The 24,611-nt window shown below is 36.5% G+C and overlaps 1 protein-coding gene, 1 long non-coding RNA gene and 1 pseudogene across 2 annotated transcripts; 2 read left to right on the top strand and 1 right to left on the bottom strand.

The window, feature by feature from the left end:
• The first annotated feature begins 12,125 nt into the window (after nt 1–12,125).
• On the top strand, nt 12,126–12,804 carry LOC116136198 (annotated as a pseudogene).
• A 2,969-nt stretch (nt 12,805–15,773) lies between these two features.
• On the top strand, nt 15,774–17,548 carry LOC116136199. Its single transcript, XR_004128993.1, has 5 exons — nt 15,774–15,807; nt 16,147–16,188; nt 16,281–16,326; nt 16,900–17,202; nt 17,277–17,548. It is a non-coding gene; the product is annotated as an uncharacterized LOC116136199 (long non-coding RNA).
• A 784-nt stretch (nt 17,549–18,332) lies between these two features.
• On the bottom strand, nt 18,333–23,805 carry LOC116136159 (serine/threonine-protein phosphatase PP2A catalytic subunit). Its single transcript, XM_031421855.1, has 6 exons — nt 23,288–23,805; nt 22,870–22,984; nt 19,393–19,501; nt 19,230–19,307; nt 18,859–19,050; nt 18,333–18,762 (listed from the first exon to the last, which is right to left on the bottom strand). The coding sequence occupies exons 1-6, from the start codon at nt 23,538–23,540 to the stop codon at nt 18,589–18,591; spliced, it is 921 nt and encodes a 306-aa protein (XP_031277715.1). The 5' UTR covers nt 23,541–23,805; the 3' UTR covers nt 18,333–18,588.
• Nucleotides 23,806–24,611: the final 806 nt, after the last annotated feature.

Here is a 24,611-nt window from a genome sequence, read left to right as displayed (position 1 = left end):
ATCCTACTGTTGTACCCAACATAAAACATATTCTATCCCAAATACATCTTAACCATACATCTTTAGCAACTTACTTACTATCACATTAACTTGATATAAAGAGGGCAGCCGAATGTATGCTGAATTCACCAACAATCACTTCAGCATGCCTCACAAACCAGCTACGGTGAACTGCTCCCGGCCAACTTATACCACTTCAAATTCTGCCCTTTTGCCGTTAGTTTCCAGCTTCAGTCTAATAATCAAAATATTTGTTTCAGGCAAAATATCATTACTTTGAACACTCTTTCTTGATATTTTTGCTTGAACACCAAGTTTAGTTTAAGATCTTCAAACTTGGACTTACATAAAGCCTTTGTAAAGATGTCAGCCAATTGAACTTCTCCCCTGCAGTGAGTCAATCTGATTTCCCTGCATTGCTCACCTCCCTCACTGTATGAAAACTTAATGTTTATGTGCTTAGTTCGACCATGCATGACCGGATTCTTTGCCATAACAACAGCCATTGATTATCACAAAAATTTCAGTAGGCTCACTTTGTTTTACCTCCATATCATTTAGCATATTCCTCACCATATGGCTTGATTTACTGCAACAACAGCTAATATGTATCCACTTCTGTAGTGGATTGAGCCACTGTTCTTGCTTCTTGGAAGACCAGCAAAAGCTCCACAATTCAGCAGGAAAACATACCCTGATGTGCTTCGCATGTCATCACAAGAGCCTCCCCACACTGTCTCATAGCCCACCAATCTGAAGTTTTTAGACTTCCTGAACCAGATTCCATGATCTTTGGTCCTCTGATAAACTTCATACTCTCTTGCTGCTTTAAGATGCTCCTCACTTGGTTTGCTCATAAATCTTGATGGAGACTAGTGGCAAACATTAGATCAGCCTTATTGTTGTTAAATACAGCAAACTCCCAATCAACCTCTATAATTAGTTTCATCCACCGGGGTTGCTCCATCCTCTTTACACAACCTTTGATTTTGCACCAAAGGTGTGCCAACAGACTTACATTCATCATCCCAAACTTCTTAGCATCTCATAGCATATTTCTCTTTGACATAAATGTCATTTTGTGATTATGTATTTCCATCCAAGAAATAAGTCATCCCCCAAGTCAATCATCTCAAACTCTTTGGCATGGCCTTCTTAAACTCTTCAACCTGAATTGCGTTGTTTCAGTCACACAAATCATCCACATACAGGAAACCATGATCACTCTTCATTGACCTTCTTCACATACAAAGTATGCTCATTTGGACTCCTTGCATAACTAGGCTGACCAGATAATCTTGTTCTTGTACCAAGCTCTGTAGCTTGTTTTAAGCCAATAAAGCCATCCTCAACAAATAGATCTTATCTTCTTTCCCTTTGACTCGTGTCCCCAGTTGTTATAAAGATTTCTTCATCAGCCAGCCATTTAAGAAGGCTGACTTGACATCCATTTGATGAACTTTCCACTTGAATTGAGCTACAAGCAAGGACTAACCTGATTGTATCATGTCGTACAACAGGTGCAAATGTGTCTTGAAAGTCTACACCATGTTTGTTGTGCAAAGCCTTTGACAACAAGCATAGCTTTGTGCTTCAAAATTGAACCACAGGTTTCAATTTTCTCTTGAAGATCACTTCCTAGATCACTTTTCTCTCGCAGTCTATCTCAAGCTTCCAGTTTCCATTTTTTTTTATCATGGACAGCTCCTCCTGCATTACAATTCTCAATTCCTCTAACTTGGCTGCTTCTGAATAGGATGTTGGTTCAAGCATAGCTACTTGCATCTCCCATAAATCTCAGCAAGAGTCTGGTTCCTCTGACTGAAGTTTCTTCTTCGTATCAGAATCTGCCCCATCAACTTGGTCAGCAACTTGTTTCTTTGTTGTGGCCTTGTATCATCTTGAATTTTCTTCCTCCCAATTCCGAACTAACCTCTCATCAACCTCACAATCCCTTGAAATCACTATCTTTTTAGACTCCGAAATATAAATTCTGTATGCCTTGATTGAGGCTGTAACCAACCATAATTCCAACCTTTGCTTTATCATCAAGCTTGGATCTTTTGATGGCTAGTATAGAACATAACATATACTCCCAAAGATTCTAAGATGGTCCACTTGAGGTTTGACTCCATACCATGCTTCAAATGGAGTTTGATCTTTAAAGCTTTGGTTGTAAAGGTGGGCATTTGGGACTGGGTCCAAAACTCTGCCCAAAAACCCGTCCTTTTGGACCAGGCCTAAGGAGAGGCGTGGTCCCTCCCAATTTTTTTACACTTTTTTCACGTTAGTCTTTTATACAATTACTGAAACCCCCTATAAATTTTGAAATAACATAAATTGTAAGGGTTAAAGGAAATTTTACAAATTTATAAAAATAAAAAATCTTTCATTTTTTTCCAACACTAACTTTGAATCTCTCTACTCCAAATCTCAATCAAATTCTCATTCAATTATATTTATATTTATATTTATATTATTCATATTATTTATTTATTTATTTTTCTAATTTTTTCTATTTTTCAATATCACTCTTATTCATATATTATTAATTTCTTTTCTTTTCATTTTATTTATTTATTATTTTATCATAAATTCATAATGGATTCCCGAAATGAGCATCGAGAGATCTCCCCAATGAGTTTTACGTTCCACCATTGATAAATGGAAGGGTTCAATCCATTTTCACCTTTCCTCCATGGCAGTAGCTGTAATTCCACAACCATATTCATCGGGACGAGGGTAGCCAAACACATGCGAGTTGCAGTCAACGGGCACGGGCATAGCCCAACCCCCCTGACCGTCAAAGAGGGTAGTGTCCGATGATGGCGACACTTCACCAAATCAAAACAGTCAAAGACAATGGGAGGGGGAAGAATCGTGTGGGATATGTAATTTCTATGGAACCTATTATCACTGAGAAGGGACTTGATGATGCGACGACACGTGGAAGAAGCACCCCCAAATATCAGTCTCTCGTACATCTTCAACTGGATCAGGTAGACAAATTCAAACTCAACTTAATTTTAATCCACAATCCTCAACTTTCTCAACATGGCAATACAATGCAGATGTTGCATAGAGGAAATAACAAGATTCATTTGCTACGGACTCTCCCATTTGTTTATCTGAAAAATCCTTATTTCATTCACATGTTAAAACTACATTTTGTCCAGCATATACCCTGTTAGTAAAGTACAAGTAAAAGAGATATATAAAACTTTATAACAAATAATAATACTTAAAAAACAATTTCAAAATTTTAGGAATATATCTATTGCACTTACATCAGACATATGGGCTGTAGATCAAAACCGATTTTTTAACTATCATAGTACATTTCTTAGATCATAATTGGGGTTTACAACAAAAATTGATGGGTTTTAAACCATTATATGAAAAACATAGTGCTGAAACTATTATTTTACAATTCTTGAATTTTGCAAGAATATTTATTAACTAATAGAGTAGTTGTACGCTAACACTTGTAATGCAACTCCTAACACCGTGGCATCTCTTTATTTGAAAAGAGATTGGATCTGCATGTTGAAGGCATTTTTTTCACCAGAGATGTGCTTTTCACATCATCAATTTGATAGTTAAAGCAGGTTTAGATGTTTACATTCGAAGATGGAGAGGGTGCACGGGCTATCGGATTTACGGTAGCAATAAAAGATGGCAGGAGTACGTCAATATTGAAGCAAAGACCCACCGTTTCGACTTTTGAAGTTATGTACGACATGCCTATCCGTTGAACTCCACCTACTTGATGTTGGAAAAAGTTTTTCCAACCGCAAAACAATTACAGATTTCGTCAATCGAAAGCACTATCCAAAGGAATTTGTCAGCTATGAATTGGGCAGTTTGTGAACTTTTTAATTCATTTCTTAAATTTTTTTATGATTCTACTAATACATTAAGTGGTATTATTATCCGACTACTAATTTAGTGTTAATATTTTACTTCAAATTGCTAAAACTTTTGCTAAATATAGATAATAATGTTTGGGGAAATTGTTTAAAGATGGAAGAAAATTGGAAATATGGTTAGATATTCCATTCTTATATCGATTAGGCCTTGTTGTAGTCCTAGGTTTAAATTACACTTAGTAACTGTAAAATTACTGAGTTGGCCACATTTAGAACATGATTATATGTCTTATTTAACTGACTTTAAAACAAAAATTGATAGCCTTTTTCTTTTATGGGAACAAGTACAATGAAAGTGGAAGTGGAACGTTCAAAAGAGACGATCAGGACCCTGATGCAACCTCCGTCAGGATCAAGCAAGTAACTATATGAACATGCGAAAGTACCAGCTCCAGCTCGTACATTATGGACCAAATGAGCTAAACCGCTACCTACAAGTTGACCTGTCCTTAAGACGATGAAGGAAACGTGACATGGATATTCTTCAATGGTGGAACCAACATGAAAGTCGATTCCCCATTGTAGCCAATGGCACGTGCCATTTTATCTTGCCGTTTCTACAATTGCATCCGAGTCAACATTTTCACGAGGATGATTTTGAAGACAGAAGATGTCTTTACCCGATGAGATGATTGGTATAACTGTTTTACGGATTGGACTCATGCAGAAAGAACTATCACCAGCACCCTGAAGATCCCAAGCTACTCAAACTTTTTAGGAATACAGATTTGAATGATGTAAATATTGTTGACGATGAAGATGAATAATTTAATAAAAAAATTATTTAATTGTTTATTTGTGAAGCGTGAATGTGTGAAATGTGAATATACATTTATGTTAAAATTAACTATTATTTTTATTATTTTTTTTTTTTAAAATTAATTAAACTTTTAAAAATTACTAATTTACCCCTAAAAATACTAAAACCCCCTACAAATTTTGTTTACCCTCTAAATATAAAAAAAAAAAAGATCAGGGGGGAAAATAAAATTTTTAGACGCAAATACCGTCCTGGGTCCATAGACCAGTCCTAAGTCCTAAAATTTTCATGTGCATCTTGAATCTCTATCACTGTCTTATTCTTCGTTTCACTCACTCCATTTTGTTGAGGAGTGTAAGGACAGCTATACTATCAACGACTAATTCTTAAATAAGCTACGACGTATGTCAAGTCATTCACAACTGCTACGAAAGAAGAAGACACGTTCCAATTTCCATGACTTGCTCGCAAGTTGCATCTTAGAATGCTTCATTCACATATCCTTACATATTGCAGCTTAATTCCCCAATTTTCAAACCTCTATAATTAATATTAGAAACCCCCAATTTCAACAATCTACACTTAGATTGGGCTTGAAATCTTCTCTTTAACCAATTAAATTGCTATAGACCATGTCAACTGTGGAAAAAAAAAATCATTCTGGTCTTTATCTTCAGCCAGGGACATCTGTTAAGTCTACGATTTTAATCTTTTCTAGTGCCAAACCAAAGCCAGAAACCAACTAATCTCAACCACAAGTTTCCTTTGCTATATTTTAATAATACAAAGTAACATGGTTCAAATTTTTCCGGTACTAATAGGAATTAAAAGGATCCATGATCATCCTCCATCACAACATCCTGGAATTATCTTACCTTAAACTATCTGGCCATTTTGTTCAACATACACCACCAATATGTTTTCTTGATCCCACCTTCCAACTCTTATGTTGCCTAATAGTGTTATTCATTCTCCCTTCCTTCACGTTCGGCGATCCTGATCCTTTACAGGACTCCTGTGTTGAGACTTGAATTCCTCCGTATCAGTAATGGCTTCCCTGCAAACCTGCTGAACAGTAGTGTCGGATGATTTTTCTTCGATGGCTGCGCAAGAGGGAACACCATCAAATATCTTCGGAGCGACAGTGACTTCAGCTAATGTTTTCACGTTTCCAGGCTCAATACGCTGGGGCTTTCAACGAACCGAGTAGACTTTGCCCCCGGTGGACTCAACCCACCTCATTCACACCCCCGTGCTCTGAGACTGGTGTTGTGATGTAGTAGAGCTGCTGGTAGGATTTGTAACAGGTGACAACGTGTTTCACTCAAAGGTTTTGAGTCCTGGGGAGATGTTTGTGATTCCTAAGGACTGGTTCACTCCAACAAACGTTGGGCAAGGAAGGCTCTTGCTTTTACATCTTTCAACAGTCACTTCCCTGGTGTTGTGATTTCTTCCACAAGTCTCTTCGGTTCAACGCCGTCAATTCCTAATCGGTGTTGACCAAAGCCTTCCAGGTAGATGATGTAATCAATGATCAGATCCAAGTTTGGTTCTTAACCATTTCTCAACTTCATGCATTTTCAAGATTGTTTCATGTTAATTTGCTTCTCTCACCATCCTTCAACCTCTCAGAAGTGATGGATCATTTATTGTTTATAATAATAATATTGCGACTGCAGTAGTCTGTCAACGTATGTATTTGTACTGAACAGTGAATAAGAAGAATAAGATTATAAAGCTTTTGTGATCTCATGAAGTGTTAGTATCAGTAGCCCAATTGAAATTTCATTGTTTTTTCCCCCTTTCAAGTGCCAGTTTGCTCATTTAAGCTAACACAACACAGAACCAATCTACTTGTTATGGCAATGACTTGATTCAAAGACCATATCATACAGATTTTTTTATACACTGGTAAATAACCCCACAACAAATTATTTTTTTATTTTTTTCGCAAGACAAATTAATTTCTTCAACAACACAATCTTTCAGATACTGTTCCAAGAACTGATTCAGAAATTTTGCTTAAGAACTGATTATAGATACAATCGTATCCAGTCAGATGATACATAGAAGATGAGATACATTTCTACAAATGATATATCATCAATTTAAATGGTCTTACTCGTAGGAATCATGTTCTGCACTGAGTGTGGAAACCATAGCGAATTTCCTCTTTTGAGTAAGATTAAAAAACAGAACTCAACTTGCTGCTTAATCCAACAATGCCAATGAGTGTCATATAACATTATGTTGCTCTATCGAAACCTCCGCCAACCTGCATATGCAGCCATTCGTGTTGTGATCCATGAGCATATTCCCTAGCTGCTTGTGGGGCAAATATCACCCCAGCAGCCAAAATGTGCTGCACCAAGCTAACACGCCAGGAAAACCAGTTAATCATACAGAGTATCAAGAAATCACACAACAAGCCCAGTTCTCAAGAACTACAATTCTTTACGCATTAGTTGAAAACTACTTCATATGAATCATTTATTGAAATGACTAAACGTCTACTAAATTAAAGCAATAATAACTTGGTTATTCTATGTGATGTTCACTGGAATTGATTTGGTTCTTGAAACAGTCAACAAACATCTAAATTGCACTCCTGGCTCATATCTATTTGCCAAGAAGATGTGGTAAGAGAAGTACTAAATTCAAATTCCAGTACGGCAGTTACAATGATCACCATGTAACCTCAAACATCAAAACATTTCACTTTATTGGAGTCATGCTTTTATAATAAAGAAATTATTAGCAATCAGTCAGCATCAATAGGCTTCCATCTTTTGAATGAATCCCTCAACGGTAGTTCAGGCTCACCCTCGAATTGACGGCTTCTATATCTTGATAGGAATTACAGATTGAAAAAAATAATTAAATTATTGTTTACCAGCTTAAAGAAGAAAATGTCATATGGCTACAGACACATAAGATGGGATATCTACACTCAACCTGCGTGCTGAGTGACTGGATGTAGTTATTATCTCATCAAGGACAATGCTTTCCAATAACCTGATTGTGAGCAACCATTTATTAATAGATGATTACCAAGTCAAATGAGATTGCAGATTGGACTTTATTAAAATAGTGACAAAAAACTTACAGTGAATTCATAATAATTTCTTCCTAAGAATAAGTTGAGACTAGCCAAAGAAACGGATATGTACGTATTTAGACAACTGAAGTACCTTGTTACATCAGGGCCAAATCCTGGAGAATCTTCATCCTCTCACCTAATTTTTTCTCTCCTAGCCTGCAGAAAGTAGTACAATAGTGCTTATAGAATTATAACTCATGATGGCATTATAGAGGCAAGATACAAATAAAATTCTTACATATGGCTTCAGGCGAAGAGAAACCCATCACCAGATTCCACTGCAAATATTGATGCTCTTATTAAAAAAACAATATTGCAAAGAAACTCGCTACTTTGAAGCATAAATGTTTAATGATTTTAAAAGTGTTTTTTAAACATATTTCTCATGACAACTTCTGCCTTCAGTAACAAGAAACGATATCCTTGAGGCTTATATGCCTTATTTTTGGTTATTGGAGCATGCAATGATGGTTACACGGGAGAGAAAAAGGAAGGAAGAGATAAGAGAGATGAAGACCTGTATTCATATATGCATCTCACCAAAGACATCAAAGTTTATACATGTAATCCTACTGTTGTACCCAACATAAAACATATTCTAATCCCAAATACATCTTAACCATACATCTTTAGCACTCGATAACCATCACATTACTTGATATAAGAGGGTACCGATGTATGCTGAATTCACCAACAATCACTTCAGCATGCCCACAAACCAGCTACGGTGAACTGCTCCCAGTCACTTTACCACTTCAAATTCTGCCCTTTTGCCGTTAGTTTCCAGCTTCAGTCTAATATCAAAAATATTTGTTTCAAGCAAATATCATTACTTTGAACCTCTTTCTTGATATTTTTGCTTGAGACGCCAATTTAAGTTTAAGATCTTCAAAACTTGGACTTACATAAAGCCTTTAAAGATGTCAGCCAATTGAACTTCTCCCCTGCAGTGAGTCAATCTGATTTCCCAGCATTGCTCGGCCTCCCTCACTGTATGGAACTAATGTTTATGTGCTTAGTTCGACCATGCATGACCGGATTCTTGCCATACAACAGCCGTTGATTATCACAAAAAATTTCAATAGGCTCACATTGTTTTACCTCCATCTCATTTAGCAATTCCTCAACCATATGCTTGATTTACTGCAACAGCAGCTAATATGTATTCAGCTTCTGCAGTGGATTGAGCCACTGTTTCTTGCTTCTTGGAAGACCAGCAAAATCTCCACAATTCAGCGAAACATACCCTGATGTGCTTCGCATATCAGCACAAGAGCCCCCACATCACTGTCTGCATAGCCCACCAATCTGAAGTTTTTAGACTTCCTGAACCAGATTCCATGATCTGTTGTCCTCTGATACCTTCAGTACTCTCTTGGCTGCTTTAAGATGCTCCTCACTGGTTTGCTCATAATCTTGATAGGAGACTAGTGGCAACATTAGATCGGTCTTTTATTGTTAAATACAGCAAACTCCCAATCAACCTTCTATAATTATTTCATCCACCGGGCTGCTCCCCTCTTTACACAACCTTTGATTTTTGCACCCAAGGTGTGCCCAACAGACTTACATTCATCTATCCCAACTTCTTCACATCTCATTAGCATATTTCCTTTGACATATAAAAATGTCATTTTGTGATTGATGTATTTCCATTCCAAGAAAATAAGTCATCCCTCCCAAGTCAGTCATCTCAAACTCTTTGTGCATTGCCTTCTTAAACTCTTCACCTGAATTGCATTGTTTCATGTCACCAACAAATCATCCACATAAAGGAAACCATGATCACATCTTCATTGACCTTCTTCACATACAAAGTATCCTCATTTGGACTCCTTGCATAACCTAGGCTGACCAGATAATCATTGATTCTGTTGTACCAAGCTCTTGGAGCTTGTTTTAAGCCATATAAAGTCTTCCTCAACAAATAGATCTTATCTTCTTTCCCTTTGACTCTGTGTCCCTCAAGTTGTTCAATAAAGATTTCTTCATCAAGCCAGCCATTTAAGAAGGCTGACTTGACATCCATTTGATGAACTTTCCATTTGAATTGAGCTGCCAAAGCAAGGACTAACCTGATTGTATCATGTCTAGCAACAGGTGCAAATGTGTCTTGAAAGTCTACACCATGTTGTTGTGCAAAGCCTTTGACAACAAGCATAGCTTTGTGCTTCAAAATTGAACCATCAGGGTTCAATTTTCTCTTGAAGATCCACTTTACTTAGATCACTTTTCTCTCGGCAGGTCTATCCACAAGCTTCCATGTTCCATTTTTTTTTATCATGGACAGCTCCTCCTGCATTACAATTCTCAATTCCTCTAACTTGGCTGCTTCTGAATAGGATGTTGGTTCAAGCATAGCTACATTGCATCTCCCATAAATCTCAGCAAGAGGTCTGGTTCCTCTGACTGAAGTTTCTTCTTCTGTATCAGAATCTGCCCCCATCAACTTGGTCAGCAACTTGTTTTCTTTGTTGTGGCCTTGTATCATCTTGAATTTTCTTCTCCTCCCAATTCCGAACTAACCTCTCATCAACCCTCACATCCCTTGAAATCACTATCTTTTTAGACTCCGAAATATAAATTCTGTATGCCTTGGATTTGAGGCTGTAACCAACCATAATTCCAACCTTTGCTTTATCATCAAGCTTGGATCTTTTGATGGCTAGTATGAGAACATAACATATACTCCTAAAGATTCTAAGATGGTCCACTTGAGGTTTGACTCCATACCATGCTTCAAATGGAGTTTGATCTTTTAAAGCTTTGGTTGTAAAGTGGGCATTTGGGACTGGGTCCAAAAACTCAGCCCAAAAACCCGGTCCTTTTGGGACCAGGCCTAAGGAGGAGGGCCTGGTCCCTCCCAAATTTTTTTACACTTTTTCGCTTTAGTCTTTTGTACAATTACTGAAACCCCCTATAAATTTTGAAATAAACATTAATTGTAAGGGTTAAAAGGAAATTTTACAAAATTTATAAAAATAAAAAAATCTTTCATTTTTTTCCACACCACTCAATCTCTCATTCTCTCAATCTCTCTACTCCAAATCTCCAATCAAATTCTCATTCAATTTATATTTATATTTATAATTTATAATTTATTCATATTATTTATTTATTTATTTATATTATTCAATTTTTTCTATTTTTCAATATCATCTCTTATTCATATTATTATTTAATTTCTTTTCATTTCATTTTAATTATTTATTATTTTATCATAAATTCATAATGGATTCCCAAAATGATGCATTCGGAGGATCATCCCCAAATGAGTTTTACGTTCCATCCATTGAATAAATGGAAGGGTTTAATCCATTTTCACCTTTCCTCTAGAGGCAGTAGCTGTAATTCCACAACCATATTCAATCGGGACGAGGTGTAGCCAAACACATGCGAGTTGCGAGTCAACGGGCACGGGCATAGCCCAACCCCCCTGACCGTCAAAGAGGGTAGTGTCCGATGTATGGCGACACTTCACCAAATCAAAACAGTCAAAGACAAATGGAGAGGGGAAAGAATCGTGTGGGATATGTAATTTCTATGGAACCATTATTAGCACTAAGAAGGAGACTTCGATGATGCGACGACACATGGAGAAGAAGCACCCCCAAATAATCTCTCGGTACATCTTCAACTGGATCAGGTAGACAAATTCAAACTCAACTTAATTTTAATCCACAATCCTCAACTTTCTCAACATGGCAATACAATGCAGATGTTGCATGAGAGGAAATATGACTCCAGATTCAGGTTGTCCTCACGAAAGTATCAGGAGATATGAATGGTCATTTGATCGTATTTCTTATGTAACTGATCCAACGACTAATTCTAAATAAGCTAGACGTATGCCAAGTCATTCACAACTTCTACGAAAGGAAAAGACCACGTTTCAATTTCCATGCTTGCTCGCAAGATTGCATCTTAGAATGTTCAGATTCACATATCCTTACATATTGCAGCTTAATTCCCCACATTTTCAACCTCATAATTAATATTAGAAACCCCCAATTTCAACAATCTACACTTAGATTGGGCTTGATTCTCTTTTAACCAATTAAATTGCTATAGACCATGTCAACTGTGGAAAAACAAAATAATCATTATGGTCTTTATCTTCAGCAAGGGACAATCTGTTAGTCTACGATTTTAATCTTTATAGTGCCAAACCAAAGTCAGAACAAACTAATCTCAACCGCAAGTTTCCTTTGCTATATTTTACTAAATACAAAGTGACATGGTTCAAATTTTTCCGGTACTAATAGGAAATATAAGGATCCATGATCATCCGTCCCATCACAACATCCTGGAATTATCTTACCTTAAACCACTGGCCATTTTGTTCAACATACACCACCAATATGTTTTCTTTATCAAGCTCACCCTTCCAACTCTTATGTTGCCTAATAGTGTTATTCATTCTCCCTCTTCCTTCACGTTCGGCCGATCCTGATCCTTACAGGACTTCGTGTTGCAGACTTGAATTCCTCCGTATCAGTTAATGGCTTCCCCTGCAAACTGCTGAACAAGTAGTTTCGGATGATTTTTTCTTCGATGGGCTGCGCAAGAGGAACACATCAAATATCTTCGGAGCGACAGTGACTTCAGCTAATGTTTTCACGTTCCAGGGCTCAATACGCTGGGGCTTTCAACGAACCGGTAGACTTTGCCCCCGGTGGAATCAACCCACCTCATTCACACCCCCGTGCATCTGAGACAGGTGTTGTGATTGTAGGAAGCTGCTGGTAGGATTTGTAACAGGTGACAACGTGTTTCACTCAAAGGTTTTGAGTCCGGGAGATGTTTGTGATTCCAAGAGGACTGGTTCACTTCCAACTAAACGTTGGGGAAGGAAAGGCTCTTGCTTTTACATCTTTCAACAGTCACTTCCCTGGTGTGTGATTTCTTCCACAAGTCTCTTCGGTTCAACGCCGTCAATTCCTAATCGGTGTTGACCAAAGCCTTCCAGGTGGGAGATGATGAATCAATGGATCAGATCCAAGTTTGGTTCTTGACCATTTCTCAACTATGCATTTTCAAGATTGTTTCATGTTAATTTGCTTCTTCACATCCTTCAACCTCTCAGAAGTGATGGATCATTTATTGTTTATATAAAAAATCATTGCGATTGCAGTAGTCTGTCAACGTATGTATGTGTACTGAAAGGAATAAGAAGATAAGATTAAATAAAGCTTTTGTTAATCTCATGGAAGTGTTAGTATCAGTAGCTCAATTGAAAATTCTATTGTTTTCCCCCTTTTAAGTGCCAGTTTGCTCATTAAGCTATAATACGAACACACGCCAATCTACTTGTTATGGCAATGACTTGATTCAAAGATACATACATACAGATTTTTTTATACCTGGTAAAATAACCCCACATAAATTATTTTTTTATTTTTTCGCAAGACAAAGTATTTCTTCAATAAACACAATCTTTCAGATACGTTCCAAGAACTGAATTCAGATAAATTTTGCTTAAGAACTGATTAATAGAGTACAATCGTATCCAGTCAATATAGGGCTCTCATCGAACATTATTTACACATCTCGAGATCTAACCAACTGATTATTTCTCTTCACTAGAATGAAGAGAAAAATCCTATCCTTCCAAACAGGTTGAATTTTTTCAATTCTTAGAAATTTTATAACATTGCAGTTGATCAAAGAATCACACAAGAAGACCAGTTCTCAATAAAAACCAATTCTTCACGCGATTAGTTGAAAACTACTCATATGAATCATTTGATTGTAAATGACTAAACGTCTACTAAATAAGCATAAATACTGGTTATTCTATGTGATGTTCACTGGAATTGATTTGGTTCTGAAACAGTCAACAAACATCTAAATTGCACTCTTGGTTCATTTCATTTGCCAGAAAGATTTGGTAAGAGAAGTACTAAATTCAAATTCCAGTACGGCAGTGTCAATGATCACCATGTAACCTCAAACATCAAAACAATTTCACATTATTGGAGTCAATGCTTTTATATAAAGAAATTATTAAGCAATCAGTCAGCATCAGTAGGCTTACATCTTTTGAATGAAATCCCTCAACGGTAGGATTCAGGCTCACCCTCGAATTGACGGCTTCAACTTCATTGATAGGAACTACAAGAGTGAAAAAAATAATTAAATTATGTTTACCAGCTAAAGAAGAAAATGTCATATGGCTACAGACAGATAAGATGGGATATCTACACCTCAACCTGCTGCTGAAGTGACGGATGTAGTTAATTATCTTATCAAGGACAAGTGCTTTTAATAACCTGATTGTGAGCAACCATTTATTAATAGATGATTACCAAATCAAATGAGATTGCAGATTGGACTTTATTAAATAAATGACAAAAAAACTTACAGTGAATTCATATAATTTCTTCCTAAGAATAAGTTGAGACTAGCCAAAGAAACGGATAGTAAGTAGTAGACAACTGAAGATACCTTGTTACATCCAGGGGCCAAATCCTGGAGAATCTTCATCCTCTCAAATTTTTTCTCTCCTAGCCTGCAGAAAGGTAAGTACAATAGTGCTTATAGAATTATAACTCATGATGGATTATAGAGGCAAGATAAAATAAAATCTTAAATATGGCTTCAGGCGAAGGAAACCCACCAGATTCCACTGCAAATATTGATGCTCTTATTTAAAAAAACAATATTGCAAAGAAACTCGCTACTTGAAGCATAATATGTTAATGAGTTTTAAAAGTGTTTTTAAACATTAATTTCTCATGACAACTTCTGCCTTCAGTAACAAGAAACGATATTCTGAGGCTTATATGCCTTATTTGTTGGTTATTGGAGCATGCAAATGATGGTTCACGGAGAGAAAAAGGAAGGAAGAGATAAGAGAGATGAAGACCTGTATTCAATATGCATTCACCAAGACATCAAAGTTTATACATGTAATCCTACTGTTGTACCTAACATAAACATATTTTATCCCAAAATCATCTTAACCATACATCTTTAGCAACTCGAATTACTATCACATTAACTTGATATAAAGAGGGCAGCCGAATGTATGCTGAATTCACCAACAATCACCAGCATGCACAAACCAGCTACGGGTGAACTGCTCAGGCCAACTTTACCACTTCAAATTCTGCCCTTTTGCCGGTAGTTTCCTGCTTCAGTCTAATAATCCAAAAATATGTTTCAAGCAAAATCATTACTTTGAACACTCTTCCTTGATATTTTTGCTTGAGACACCAAGTTTAAGTTTAAGATCTTCAAACTTGGACTTACATAAAGCCTTTGTAAAGATGTCAGCCAATTGAACTTCCCCTGCAGTGAGTCAATTGATTTCCCTGCATTGCTGGCCTCCTCACTGTATGAAACTAATGTTATGTGCTTAGTTCGACCATGCATGAACCGGATTCTTTGCCATAACAACAGCCAATTGATTATCACAAAAAATTTCAGTAGGCTCACATGTGTTTTACCTCCATATCATTTAGCATATTCCTCAACCATATGGCTTGATTACTGCACACAGCTAATATGTATTCAGCTTCTGTAGGGATTGAGCCACTGTTCTTGCTTCTTGGAAGACCAGCAAAAAGCTCCACAATTCAGCAAGGAAAACATACCCTGATGTGCTTCGCATGTCATCACAGAGCCTCCAAATATGTCTACATAGCCCACCAATCTGAAGTTTTTAGACTTCTGAACCAGATTCCATGATTTGTTGTTCCTCTGATAAACTTCAGTACTCTCTTGGCTGCTTTAAGAGCTCCTCACTTGGTTTGCTCATAAATTTGATAGGAGACTAGTGGCAAACATTAGATCAGGTCTTATTGTGTTAAATACAGAAACTCCCAATCCACTTTCATAATTAGTTTCATCCACCGGGGCTGCTCATCCTCTTTACACAACCTTTGATTTTGCACCAAAGGTGTGCCAACAGACTTACATTATCTATCCCAAACTTCTCAGCATCTCATTAGCAATTTCCTTTGACATATAAAAAATGTACCCTGTGGACGCTGATGGAAATGAGCGAGAGGATGGTACATTGTTCTTCAAAATGTTGCATTAGCTATATACTTGTATCATACGCGCATTCATAGAAAAAAGAAGTTGAAAGGAAATAGATTTTGATTAATGCTATAAGAAATTTTTGTTCTACTGTGCTTTGAGAAAACTCATAATCCCCGAATATGTCCATTCACCCAAATATAAACTAAATTTATGTGTTTAATCCTTCTCTTATGAAAAAACATTTGTATGCTAGTGTTGAATTTTCATATTCTAAATATGCACTAATAAAACCATAGGCAAATACATTCTATCTCAATTTTCTTTGTGTTTTTAACTGATATTAATTATAAAGATCTCCCCTATTGCAGTGTTGCAGGCAAATGAGCCAGTGGATTTACTCCTCTTACCTGGTATTCTTGTCATCTTTCCTCTTCTGTTAATTATCATGTAGATTTTATAATTGAAACTGCAGTCAGTCGTATTCATCTGGTAATTTTTCCAGGACTTGCATTTGACAGATCTGGGAGACGCATGGGCCGTGGTGGAGGGTAAGGTTCTTGCTCACGCCTTGCAAAAACTGTTTAACCTCTGTGGTATTGTAATTTGAGTTTTAGAGATGCACAGACATGCTTCACTTATATGCATGTAAGCAGGCTTACATGCAATATTAAACCTTTAATCCTGCTTTAAGCCCACACTTCACAAGCCTGGTTGCCTCTCAGTGCTCTATGGCTGCTTGTTTAAAAAATTTAGACAAAAAGGAAACTTCTATTGGTTGCTGGGCCTCTTGTTGAGAGAGAATATTCAGATTGCTCAATCTGATATACAAAAGCTGTAACTTTTAGATCTTCAGAACTTCCAATATCAGTTCTTGAACATAGTTGTTGCCCCAAAAATCTTGCTGAACCCACTCTTGTAACCACTAGAATTGTAACGATAATTTAAACTCTCTGTTTACCTCAATGGTTAATAAGGCTCAATATTTTTTTATTTTTTGCTTTTTTGCTTTTTCTTCGTCTAGCTTTAGCTTGATTGTAAATTCTTAAATTAGTATTGATAATTGTAGCTTTGCTTTAATTTATCCATTGTTGTTACTAACATTATGTCTTAAAACTCTGAAGTTATTATGATACCTTCCTGAAGAAATACCAGGAGCTGGCAAAGGAGAGGAATTGGAGGCAGCCCCTACTTGGTGTGGATTGCTTCTGTTTCATTTATAATCATAAAAAGCGAAAAGCAATGCCTATGAGTAAAATAACCTGATTACATTATTTATGTTTGTACTTTGATTTTGCAGTTGCACTGTCATACTCTTTGCAGATCATGGATGAAGGAATTATACCAGTCACTCCAACTGATGTACCAGTGGATGCTCTTGTATCCCCATCTGGTGTAATTCCCATTAGCCAGGCTGCCTTTGACAGGTGCACCAAACGACTCTTTTCTTTGTGAGTTTTAATTACTTCTTCTTCTCTTTTAACTAATTTAACATCTACAGAATGAAACTTTAACACTGGACTTGGAAATCAAACCTAAACGCTCTCTTCAATGGAAGGAAGGCTCCGACATGCCACTGTCAAGAGGCCACAGCTGAGCGTCCACTGTTATGGCTTTTGAGGTTGTGTAATGGGTTCCAGATATTTGTATTTGTACTCCATTGAGTGAAACTAACAAGCTTGAGATATTAGAATAATGATTGAGAATAGGGTCCATGCCAACTGCCAGGTTGTTTTTGTTTTGGCAAAATGTTGTCATTCTTTTAACTCTCAATCATTCCACATGTTCCACCAGGGTTGCACCATTTTTGTTCTTTTTTTTTTTTTTTTTAATGAATAAACATTACATCACGTTATGAAGTCAGACCGCATGTTTTTATGTAACATTCAACTATCATTTGCAATTCTTAAATGGAGGATCTCTGTATATATGGGTCTTGAAAGTTACAATGATTATCCAAAATGCGGCTAGCCAATGTAGAAGGCTATATCTCCTGGCCCTTGGTGCTATCTGAGAGTCAAAGCTGGTGAAAAATTTAGCTGCTGACGATCAATGGACTTGGTCATCAAACTACTCCCTACAGCTCTTGACGATTACTAGACTTGATCATTAAAAGTATTCTTTGCAGCTGCTGACGATTGCTGTTGTTGGAGACTTGGTCACTGATGTCTTGTACGACTTTAATCCTCCTTCCTAAATTGTCATGAACTTAATTTGGATTAGTTTTAGAACCAACAGGCCAGCACACTTATTTTGAATAAATACCTAAGGGGAAAAAAAATGGTTGGTTTCCGAACAAGTTAAGGTTTATCAGGTGCTTCCATTGGCTTGTGTCAGCATAAGACTTCGAAGAACGTCTGCTCNTTGGTTTATATTTTAATTAAAACAAAGAAGAGCCATAGTTGGTCACACTGAATGTTGGAGGAGGGAGCCCGTTATTCATTCCTGCATATAGAAAATCAACGGGCAGTTGTTCCGTTTCCAACCCATGGGTAACGGAAATGCTTTTAACGAACAAACTGCTTCAATAATCTGCTTTCTACTCCGAAATGTGAAATTATAGAACAATATATAACATGTTATTCCCGCCCTTTTTAAAAAAAATATACAAGACACAAGGCTATTGGTGCCTTCTGTCAGTACTCCTATGGATTCCTTGAGCACATCAACAATGCAGTAGTAGGTCAAACTCCAAACAAAAGAATGATGTTGATCAACCTCAACTTAAACAACAAAAGCTCCTCTTTTTAGAACACATCTACACTGGTAAAGAAGCAAACAGAAATTACAAACAGATGGTCGAAATATGAAAATTACAAAAAATAATCAGGTGTCTTGCGTGTGGTATCAGGCTCTATTTGCCGGGGTGCAGGATCAAATTGAAGAAAATTCTGGTCCATATTCTCCCCAATCTCCAAAATTGCAGCCATATTTCCACACCGGTAACAATAGTTTGGAGCACTAAATACAGTCACAACATTTTTTTCCTAAAGGAGAAATTAAATGGTAGTTAATAACTAATAACAAATAATAAATGAAAATGATATAAACAAAGCTAATAAAATCCCTAAAGGTTGTCACACCTGACACCAATTGTATCCTTCCATGACAAGCTGGTGTGCCCTTGAAATCAGTGAGAGTCCATTTGTGTGATTGAACTGAGCTGCAATATCCTGCCCAAAAGTGTAACCAGCACCACGAGGAGATATTCCCCATCCACAGCGGTCATCTGGATCAGACCACAAGAGATCACACATGGGTCCTTCATGCGGAACCTACATGTGCACCAATTATTAAGACACAAGGCACCATTACATGAAGAACACCAAATCAATGGTAAAAGATAAAAAAAACTAGCAATAATGTGCTAAATTAAACACCTGAAACACCTATAAAATTTATAATCTTGATTGTGCTTCAATAAAAAGCATCAGCCTAGTCATTCTAAACATACCTCCTGTATGCGGTCTAAGGCCCTGATGTTATCTAGTGTATCCAAAGATGGTGACAGTCCCCCATGCAAACAGAAGATCTAAGACAAAAAATTTAAGGGGGTTAGAGGTTACTGTGACATCAATCAAGGTAAGACAGTTCAACAAAAAATGTACAACTCAAACCTGACTCTCAATAAGGGCTGTAAGGGGAAGATAATCAAAAAGGTCGGTAAAATACTTCCAGACATTGGCATTTCCATATTTTCTCAAGCATTCATCATAAAACCCATACCTGAAAACAGAAAGGAAAAGAATCACATGAAACATAACAGCATAAAAATCACCATCTAAGAGTGTCCATGCATATGCAGTACGCTGTATCTAAGTGTGTATTTGAGAGAGAGAAGCTTAAAGAACTTATATATCTTTCCATCTCCCATAAAATGTGTTTCAAACATCAATTTGATTAGGATCAACATTTTTCCCATGTTATAAGCCATCTTAACACAACTACCAGAGTCTTTTTTCTCCCTTACCCCTCCCTGCCCTCATACATGCATCTGCTTCAAACAGAGCATTTAGTATCTACCAGTTCTACATTAATGCGCTGTCAAAGAGCAGCAACCCACATCCACCTTGACTCAAATCTATGGGAGATGGAAAGATATATCTGTTATGCAATCTCCCTTTGCATAATCACACTAATCCGTCTTATGTAGTTGACCATGGCACTAAAAAATCTTCTTTTTGATAAGTAACAGCACTAAATACACTTTGAGATAAAGAGAGAAAAGAAAAACACCACTGGCCAAAAAAAAAAAAAAAAAAAAAAGAACAGCTATGAGACAATGTTCTGTAATTTCTGGCATAGAGAAAGAAACAACTGCTATGTGCATAGGATCTACATGTTTTCTAACAAAAACAGCATAATTTTTTACCCAAAATAAGGTGATCTTGAAGTAATGTATGCAAAAGAGAGTTAATCCAAAGAAATGGCATAACTCAGTTGATTGCTTCGGCAGTGTTCTCATTAACCAGTTACATTGAGGACTCTGTCCATGCCAACCTCATATAAGACATAATGTTAGACCACCCATACGTAAAGTTTATAAATTGAAAGGCAAGAGTAGGAATAGGCATTAAAGTGCAGTGAGGGTGACGTGACAGTGAATGCGGAGAGTGTGGTGAGTTTGTTATGAGTGTGAAGAGTTTGTTATAAGAAAGTACACGTGGTTGATATCAGTTGATACAGAATAGAATAATTAGTATATAGAGAGGAGGGAGAGAGGCCAGGTCATTATCAAGGAATATCTTCATAGGACAAATTGGGAGGCCCCCAGCTCCTCGAACTGCTGGGAATCTGCTTGTTGAATGAATTGCTCTTTCAAGGGATATTTCAATCCTAATTAATACTATTTCAGTTCTTTTCAGATTGTGCAGTTATTTGCTATTGTGCTTGTGTTTGCGGTTGTTGTTTGGATTTGTTTTTCAGGGGAGTTCCATCAGCTTGGTATCAGAGCTTGGCTGGGGAATGGTCAAATTGAAGATGGAGAACAGAATGGAAAATATGGAAAAAGAAATGAAATTGGTGAAGGAGGACATGAGCTCAGTGAAGACTGATTTGGGTAGCCTTAAAGAATACCTGACCGAGATGCAAGAGTTAATGAGGATTAGGGAAGAAAGGGATGAAAAACGTTATTGCGAGAAGGAGAAGACACTGTCGTCCTCCGAGAATCATGATTCTGGTGTTGTCCAAGAACAGGGGCGAGAAATTAATAGAGATATTGGGAAAGAGGAGAAGAAAGGCAAGAAACTTGAGCTTCCAATCTTCAATGGAGAGGATCCATTTGGGTGGACATTCCGGGCAGATCGCTACTTTTCCATTAACAAATATGGAACATCGGAGATGGTTGAAGCCGCCGCTGTGTGTATGGAGGGAAGGGCATTGAATTGGTACCAATGGGTGGAAGTGCGCAAACCCTTCAAGTCATGGGATGAGTTTAAAGCAGCTATTAGCCGCGTGTTCTTTCTCATAACAAACTCTCCACACTCATAACAAACTCACCACTCTCCACATTCACTGTCACATCACCCTCACTGCACCTTAATGCCTATTCCTACTCTTGCCTTTCAATTTATAAACCTTGCGTATGGGTGGTCTAACACATAATCATTGTAACAAAAGATCCTTAGTTTAAGTAAACTAAGACACACTAATGTGTTATGTAATTCTTATTTAATATGTAAGTATTCTTGTCATGTTGATTTCTTAACTCATTTCCGATTAGGAGGTCAAAATTAATCTATATCTCCCATCTCTCTCTCATACATGCACGTGACCTTACATAAGAAATTCCTATATTTTTTTGTATTAGAACATAAACCACAATATAGCACTTTATAACATGTAAATTCTAGAAAATAATATCTAAGAGGTAAATCAACATTTGAATTGTTCAAGGCAAACTCATATCAACTAAGAACCATGAGAAAGTGTCTGGTAGGAAGGCAGAGAGAAAGAACTGACAATGGAATGAACAAGAGAGAAGAGAAACCCCAATCCCTTACTTGATGCACAGAAGAGAGATGAGGAACACCCATCAAACCAGTAGTTCCAGAAGTAGACAAAATGGAGGAATTAAAATTAACTACCACTAAAAAATCATATCATTCTACAATTTTACCCCTTTATCTCTTCTTTCATTTTCTCTCCACCGAACACAAAGGTTTCCCTATCCTCCCCACCTCTATCCTACCAATCTTTCCCTCATTTTCCAATCCCTCCCACGAAACAAGCATATATTCAGTTGAATTCTCATACAAGACTCTGAAATTTTAGTAGAGCTAAGATTCTTAGAATAACAATCAAAGAAATTAAAAAGTCTGCAACAGGATGAGTTGGTGACTATGTTCAAGACTCCACGGATTAAGACTATAGCATAATTGCATATGTAGATAAGCACTTAAATATGCAAAAATCCCTCCAAATATGTAACTCCTAGCATGGTAAATGCTATGGAAACAAACATATTTAAGTATTTGATATCAACTGAGATTAGCACAGTGCATAGTTTATGGCAATTCATGACCGCCACAGTAGTGTGCATCACATGAAAGGTAAAAGTAATTTTCTCTGAAATATAATATTCTAATCCTAAGATTCAATAACAGTGTATAGTAACTTGGAATGCAAACCCCACTTAATTCTTTGTGTATATTTGTTAGAGGTATTTTCCAATCAAATCTGAATCTTCACATTCTCAGCCCACAAAGGAACAGGTCCTGTAAACTCCTACAGCGGGCAAAACACTCAAATACAGTTTGAGAAAAAAGGGATAAAGTGTGCAAGTCATATCACATGCAAAACTCCTTTCACAAACCACGGTTCAGATATATCGCTCTAGAAAAAGCAAAGTGGTGTAGATAACTTCACAATCATAATCAAAACATTAACTATCACAAAAGAATGATACCAAGGAAAAGCACATAGATACAGTATTTCTTCATATATCGCTCCTACTAAGAATGTAGGGCCACAGACAACAAAGACACCACCTGGTTTCATAATAAAAAATAAAAACTAGAGCTGCTTCGACCAGCATAAAACTTTTACACTGAAGTACAATGAAGCAACTCAAATGACTGAGAAAAAAATCTTACACTTGTGTTATTTGCCGGCTTTCATGATTTCCTCTAAGGATTGTAATTCTATCTCTGTACCGAACTTTCAGTGCCACCAAAAGCGTGACAGTCTCTACTGAATAGTACCCACGATCTACATAGAAGTAACATAGCTAATTAAAATGTGCTAGAGCATTCATTTTCATTAATTTTCATCCAGATACCCAGATTTCAAAATTAAAACAAAGATAAAATAAACATATTCGTTTGCACAATCACTAAAACTACAAATAAAACCTAATTGGATAACATTTAAAATCAGTTTCTATAAATTTGGCATACATCTCAATACACAAATTAACAAATTTAATAGCAAGCAAATAGCCAGCATAAAATACATGAATTATAAGAAAAAATGAAAATCCAGATCGAAAAATAGAAGAAGAGATTGACTTACCTACGTAATCGCCCATAAAGAGATAATTAGTATCGGGAGCATTGCCACCTATGCGAAAAAGCTCGATTAGATCATAAAACTGTCCGTGAATATCGCCGCATACGGTGACCGGACACTTGACTGGCTGGACGTTCCACTCCTCCGCCAAAATCGCTCTCGCTTGATCGCACAGAGTCTTCACCTCCGCCTCCGACAACGGCTTGCACTCCATCAAGTGCTCGATCTGCCTATCCAGATCCCCCTGTGACGGCATCGTTTCAGATCAAACCAGATCCACGTATCAATAGATCGAAAGCCTAGGAAAGTAAAGAAACGATAGGCTTAGGGTTTCTGATTAACAAAACGAATCGTTTTGATGATCGCCACGAATTCGATCTTTCTATCATTGATTCATTACAGTGTTTTTTTTTTAAATTAATTTTATTTATTTAAAAAAAAAATTGTCGTGTATATACGAATGATTTGCTTTGTGAATGAAAAAAAAGAAAGAAATGGAGGGGAAGAGGGGGAGAGTGAAATGAAACACAAATGCAAATGAAATGGAGATTCAATTTCAAACGACGATGATAATGATGTTTGTGTTTTCTTTAATTAGTTTTTTTTTTAAATATTTTTTTAAAATAAAAAATAACTTGTTACATGTTATATTTGTTTGCGTCCGTGAAATTTTTTCTCTCTCCGGTGGCTCCGTCGAGTCAAAATCGTAAAGGAGCGTGATACGTGTCGGATTGGCTCCTTTCATTTAATTAATTTATTATTACATAAATAAAGGCATATTTAATTGATTTTAAAGTTTAACATCCTTCTTGCTTAGGTGTCTGTCTGTGTGGAGTTGTGAGGGTCAAAGACACAAAGTGATGAAAATGCATTTGGTCAAAGAAAGCACAACAAGATTGAACATCCGTTCAGCTTTTGAATTTTTTACTAAAGAAATTCTTTTTTCTTTTTAATATTTAGTGTCATCCCTGATAAAAAGACAAATTTAGTATTCAAATGGATAAATGATTCAAAAATAAAAAGATAAATATTAGATGAGTAATAAATTCATAGGTATAGAATAATTAACGTTTTTACGTAAATTTTGTGAAAATTATATTTAAATATTATTGTTTTATCTATAAACATTGTATTATTATTCTCACAAAATTTAAGTAAGAATAAATAATTTTCCCAGTTATAAAAAAGAACGTCTATTATATATATATAATTGTCAAAACCGATAAGGTTAATGACCTAATTTCATATATAAGTAAACTCAGCAAAATTAGTTTTTTAAAACAATAATACCAACCTCATAAACATAGTATTACTCTTTTAAAAAACG

This window comes from Pistacia vera, unplaced genomic scaffold, assembly GCF_008641045.1.
Source record: "Pistacia vera cultivar Batoury unplaced genomic scaffold, PisVer_v2 Contig31, whole genome shotgun sequence".
NCBI classification, from domain to species: Eukaryota; Viridiplantae; Streptophyta; class Magnoliopsida; order Sapindales; family Anacardiaceae; genus Pistacia; species Pistacia vera.
Note: the sequence above shows the minus strand (reverse complement) of the source record. Positions and strands in the feature narration are given on the sequence as shown.

Excerpts from the sequence above, each read along its gene's own strand:
- LOC116136159 (XM_031421855.1), bottom strand. The coding sequence starts at position 23,540 with ATGCCGTCACAGGGGGATCTGGATAGGCAGATCGAGCACTTGATGGAG. Across the intron at positions 22,985-23,287 it reads CTTTATGGGCGATTACGTAG|ATCGTGGGTACTATTCAGTA; the intron begins GTAAGTCAATCT and ends ACTTCTATGTAG. Across the intron at positions 19,502-22,869 it reads AGCCGGCAAATAACACAAGT|GTATGGGTTTTATGATGAAT; the intron begins GTAAGATTTTTT and ends TTCTGTTTTCAG.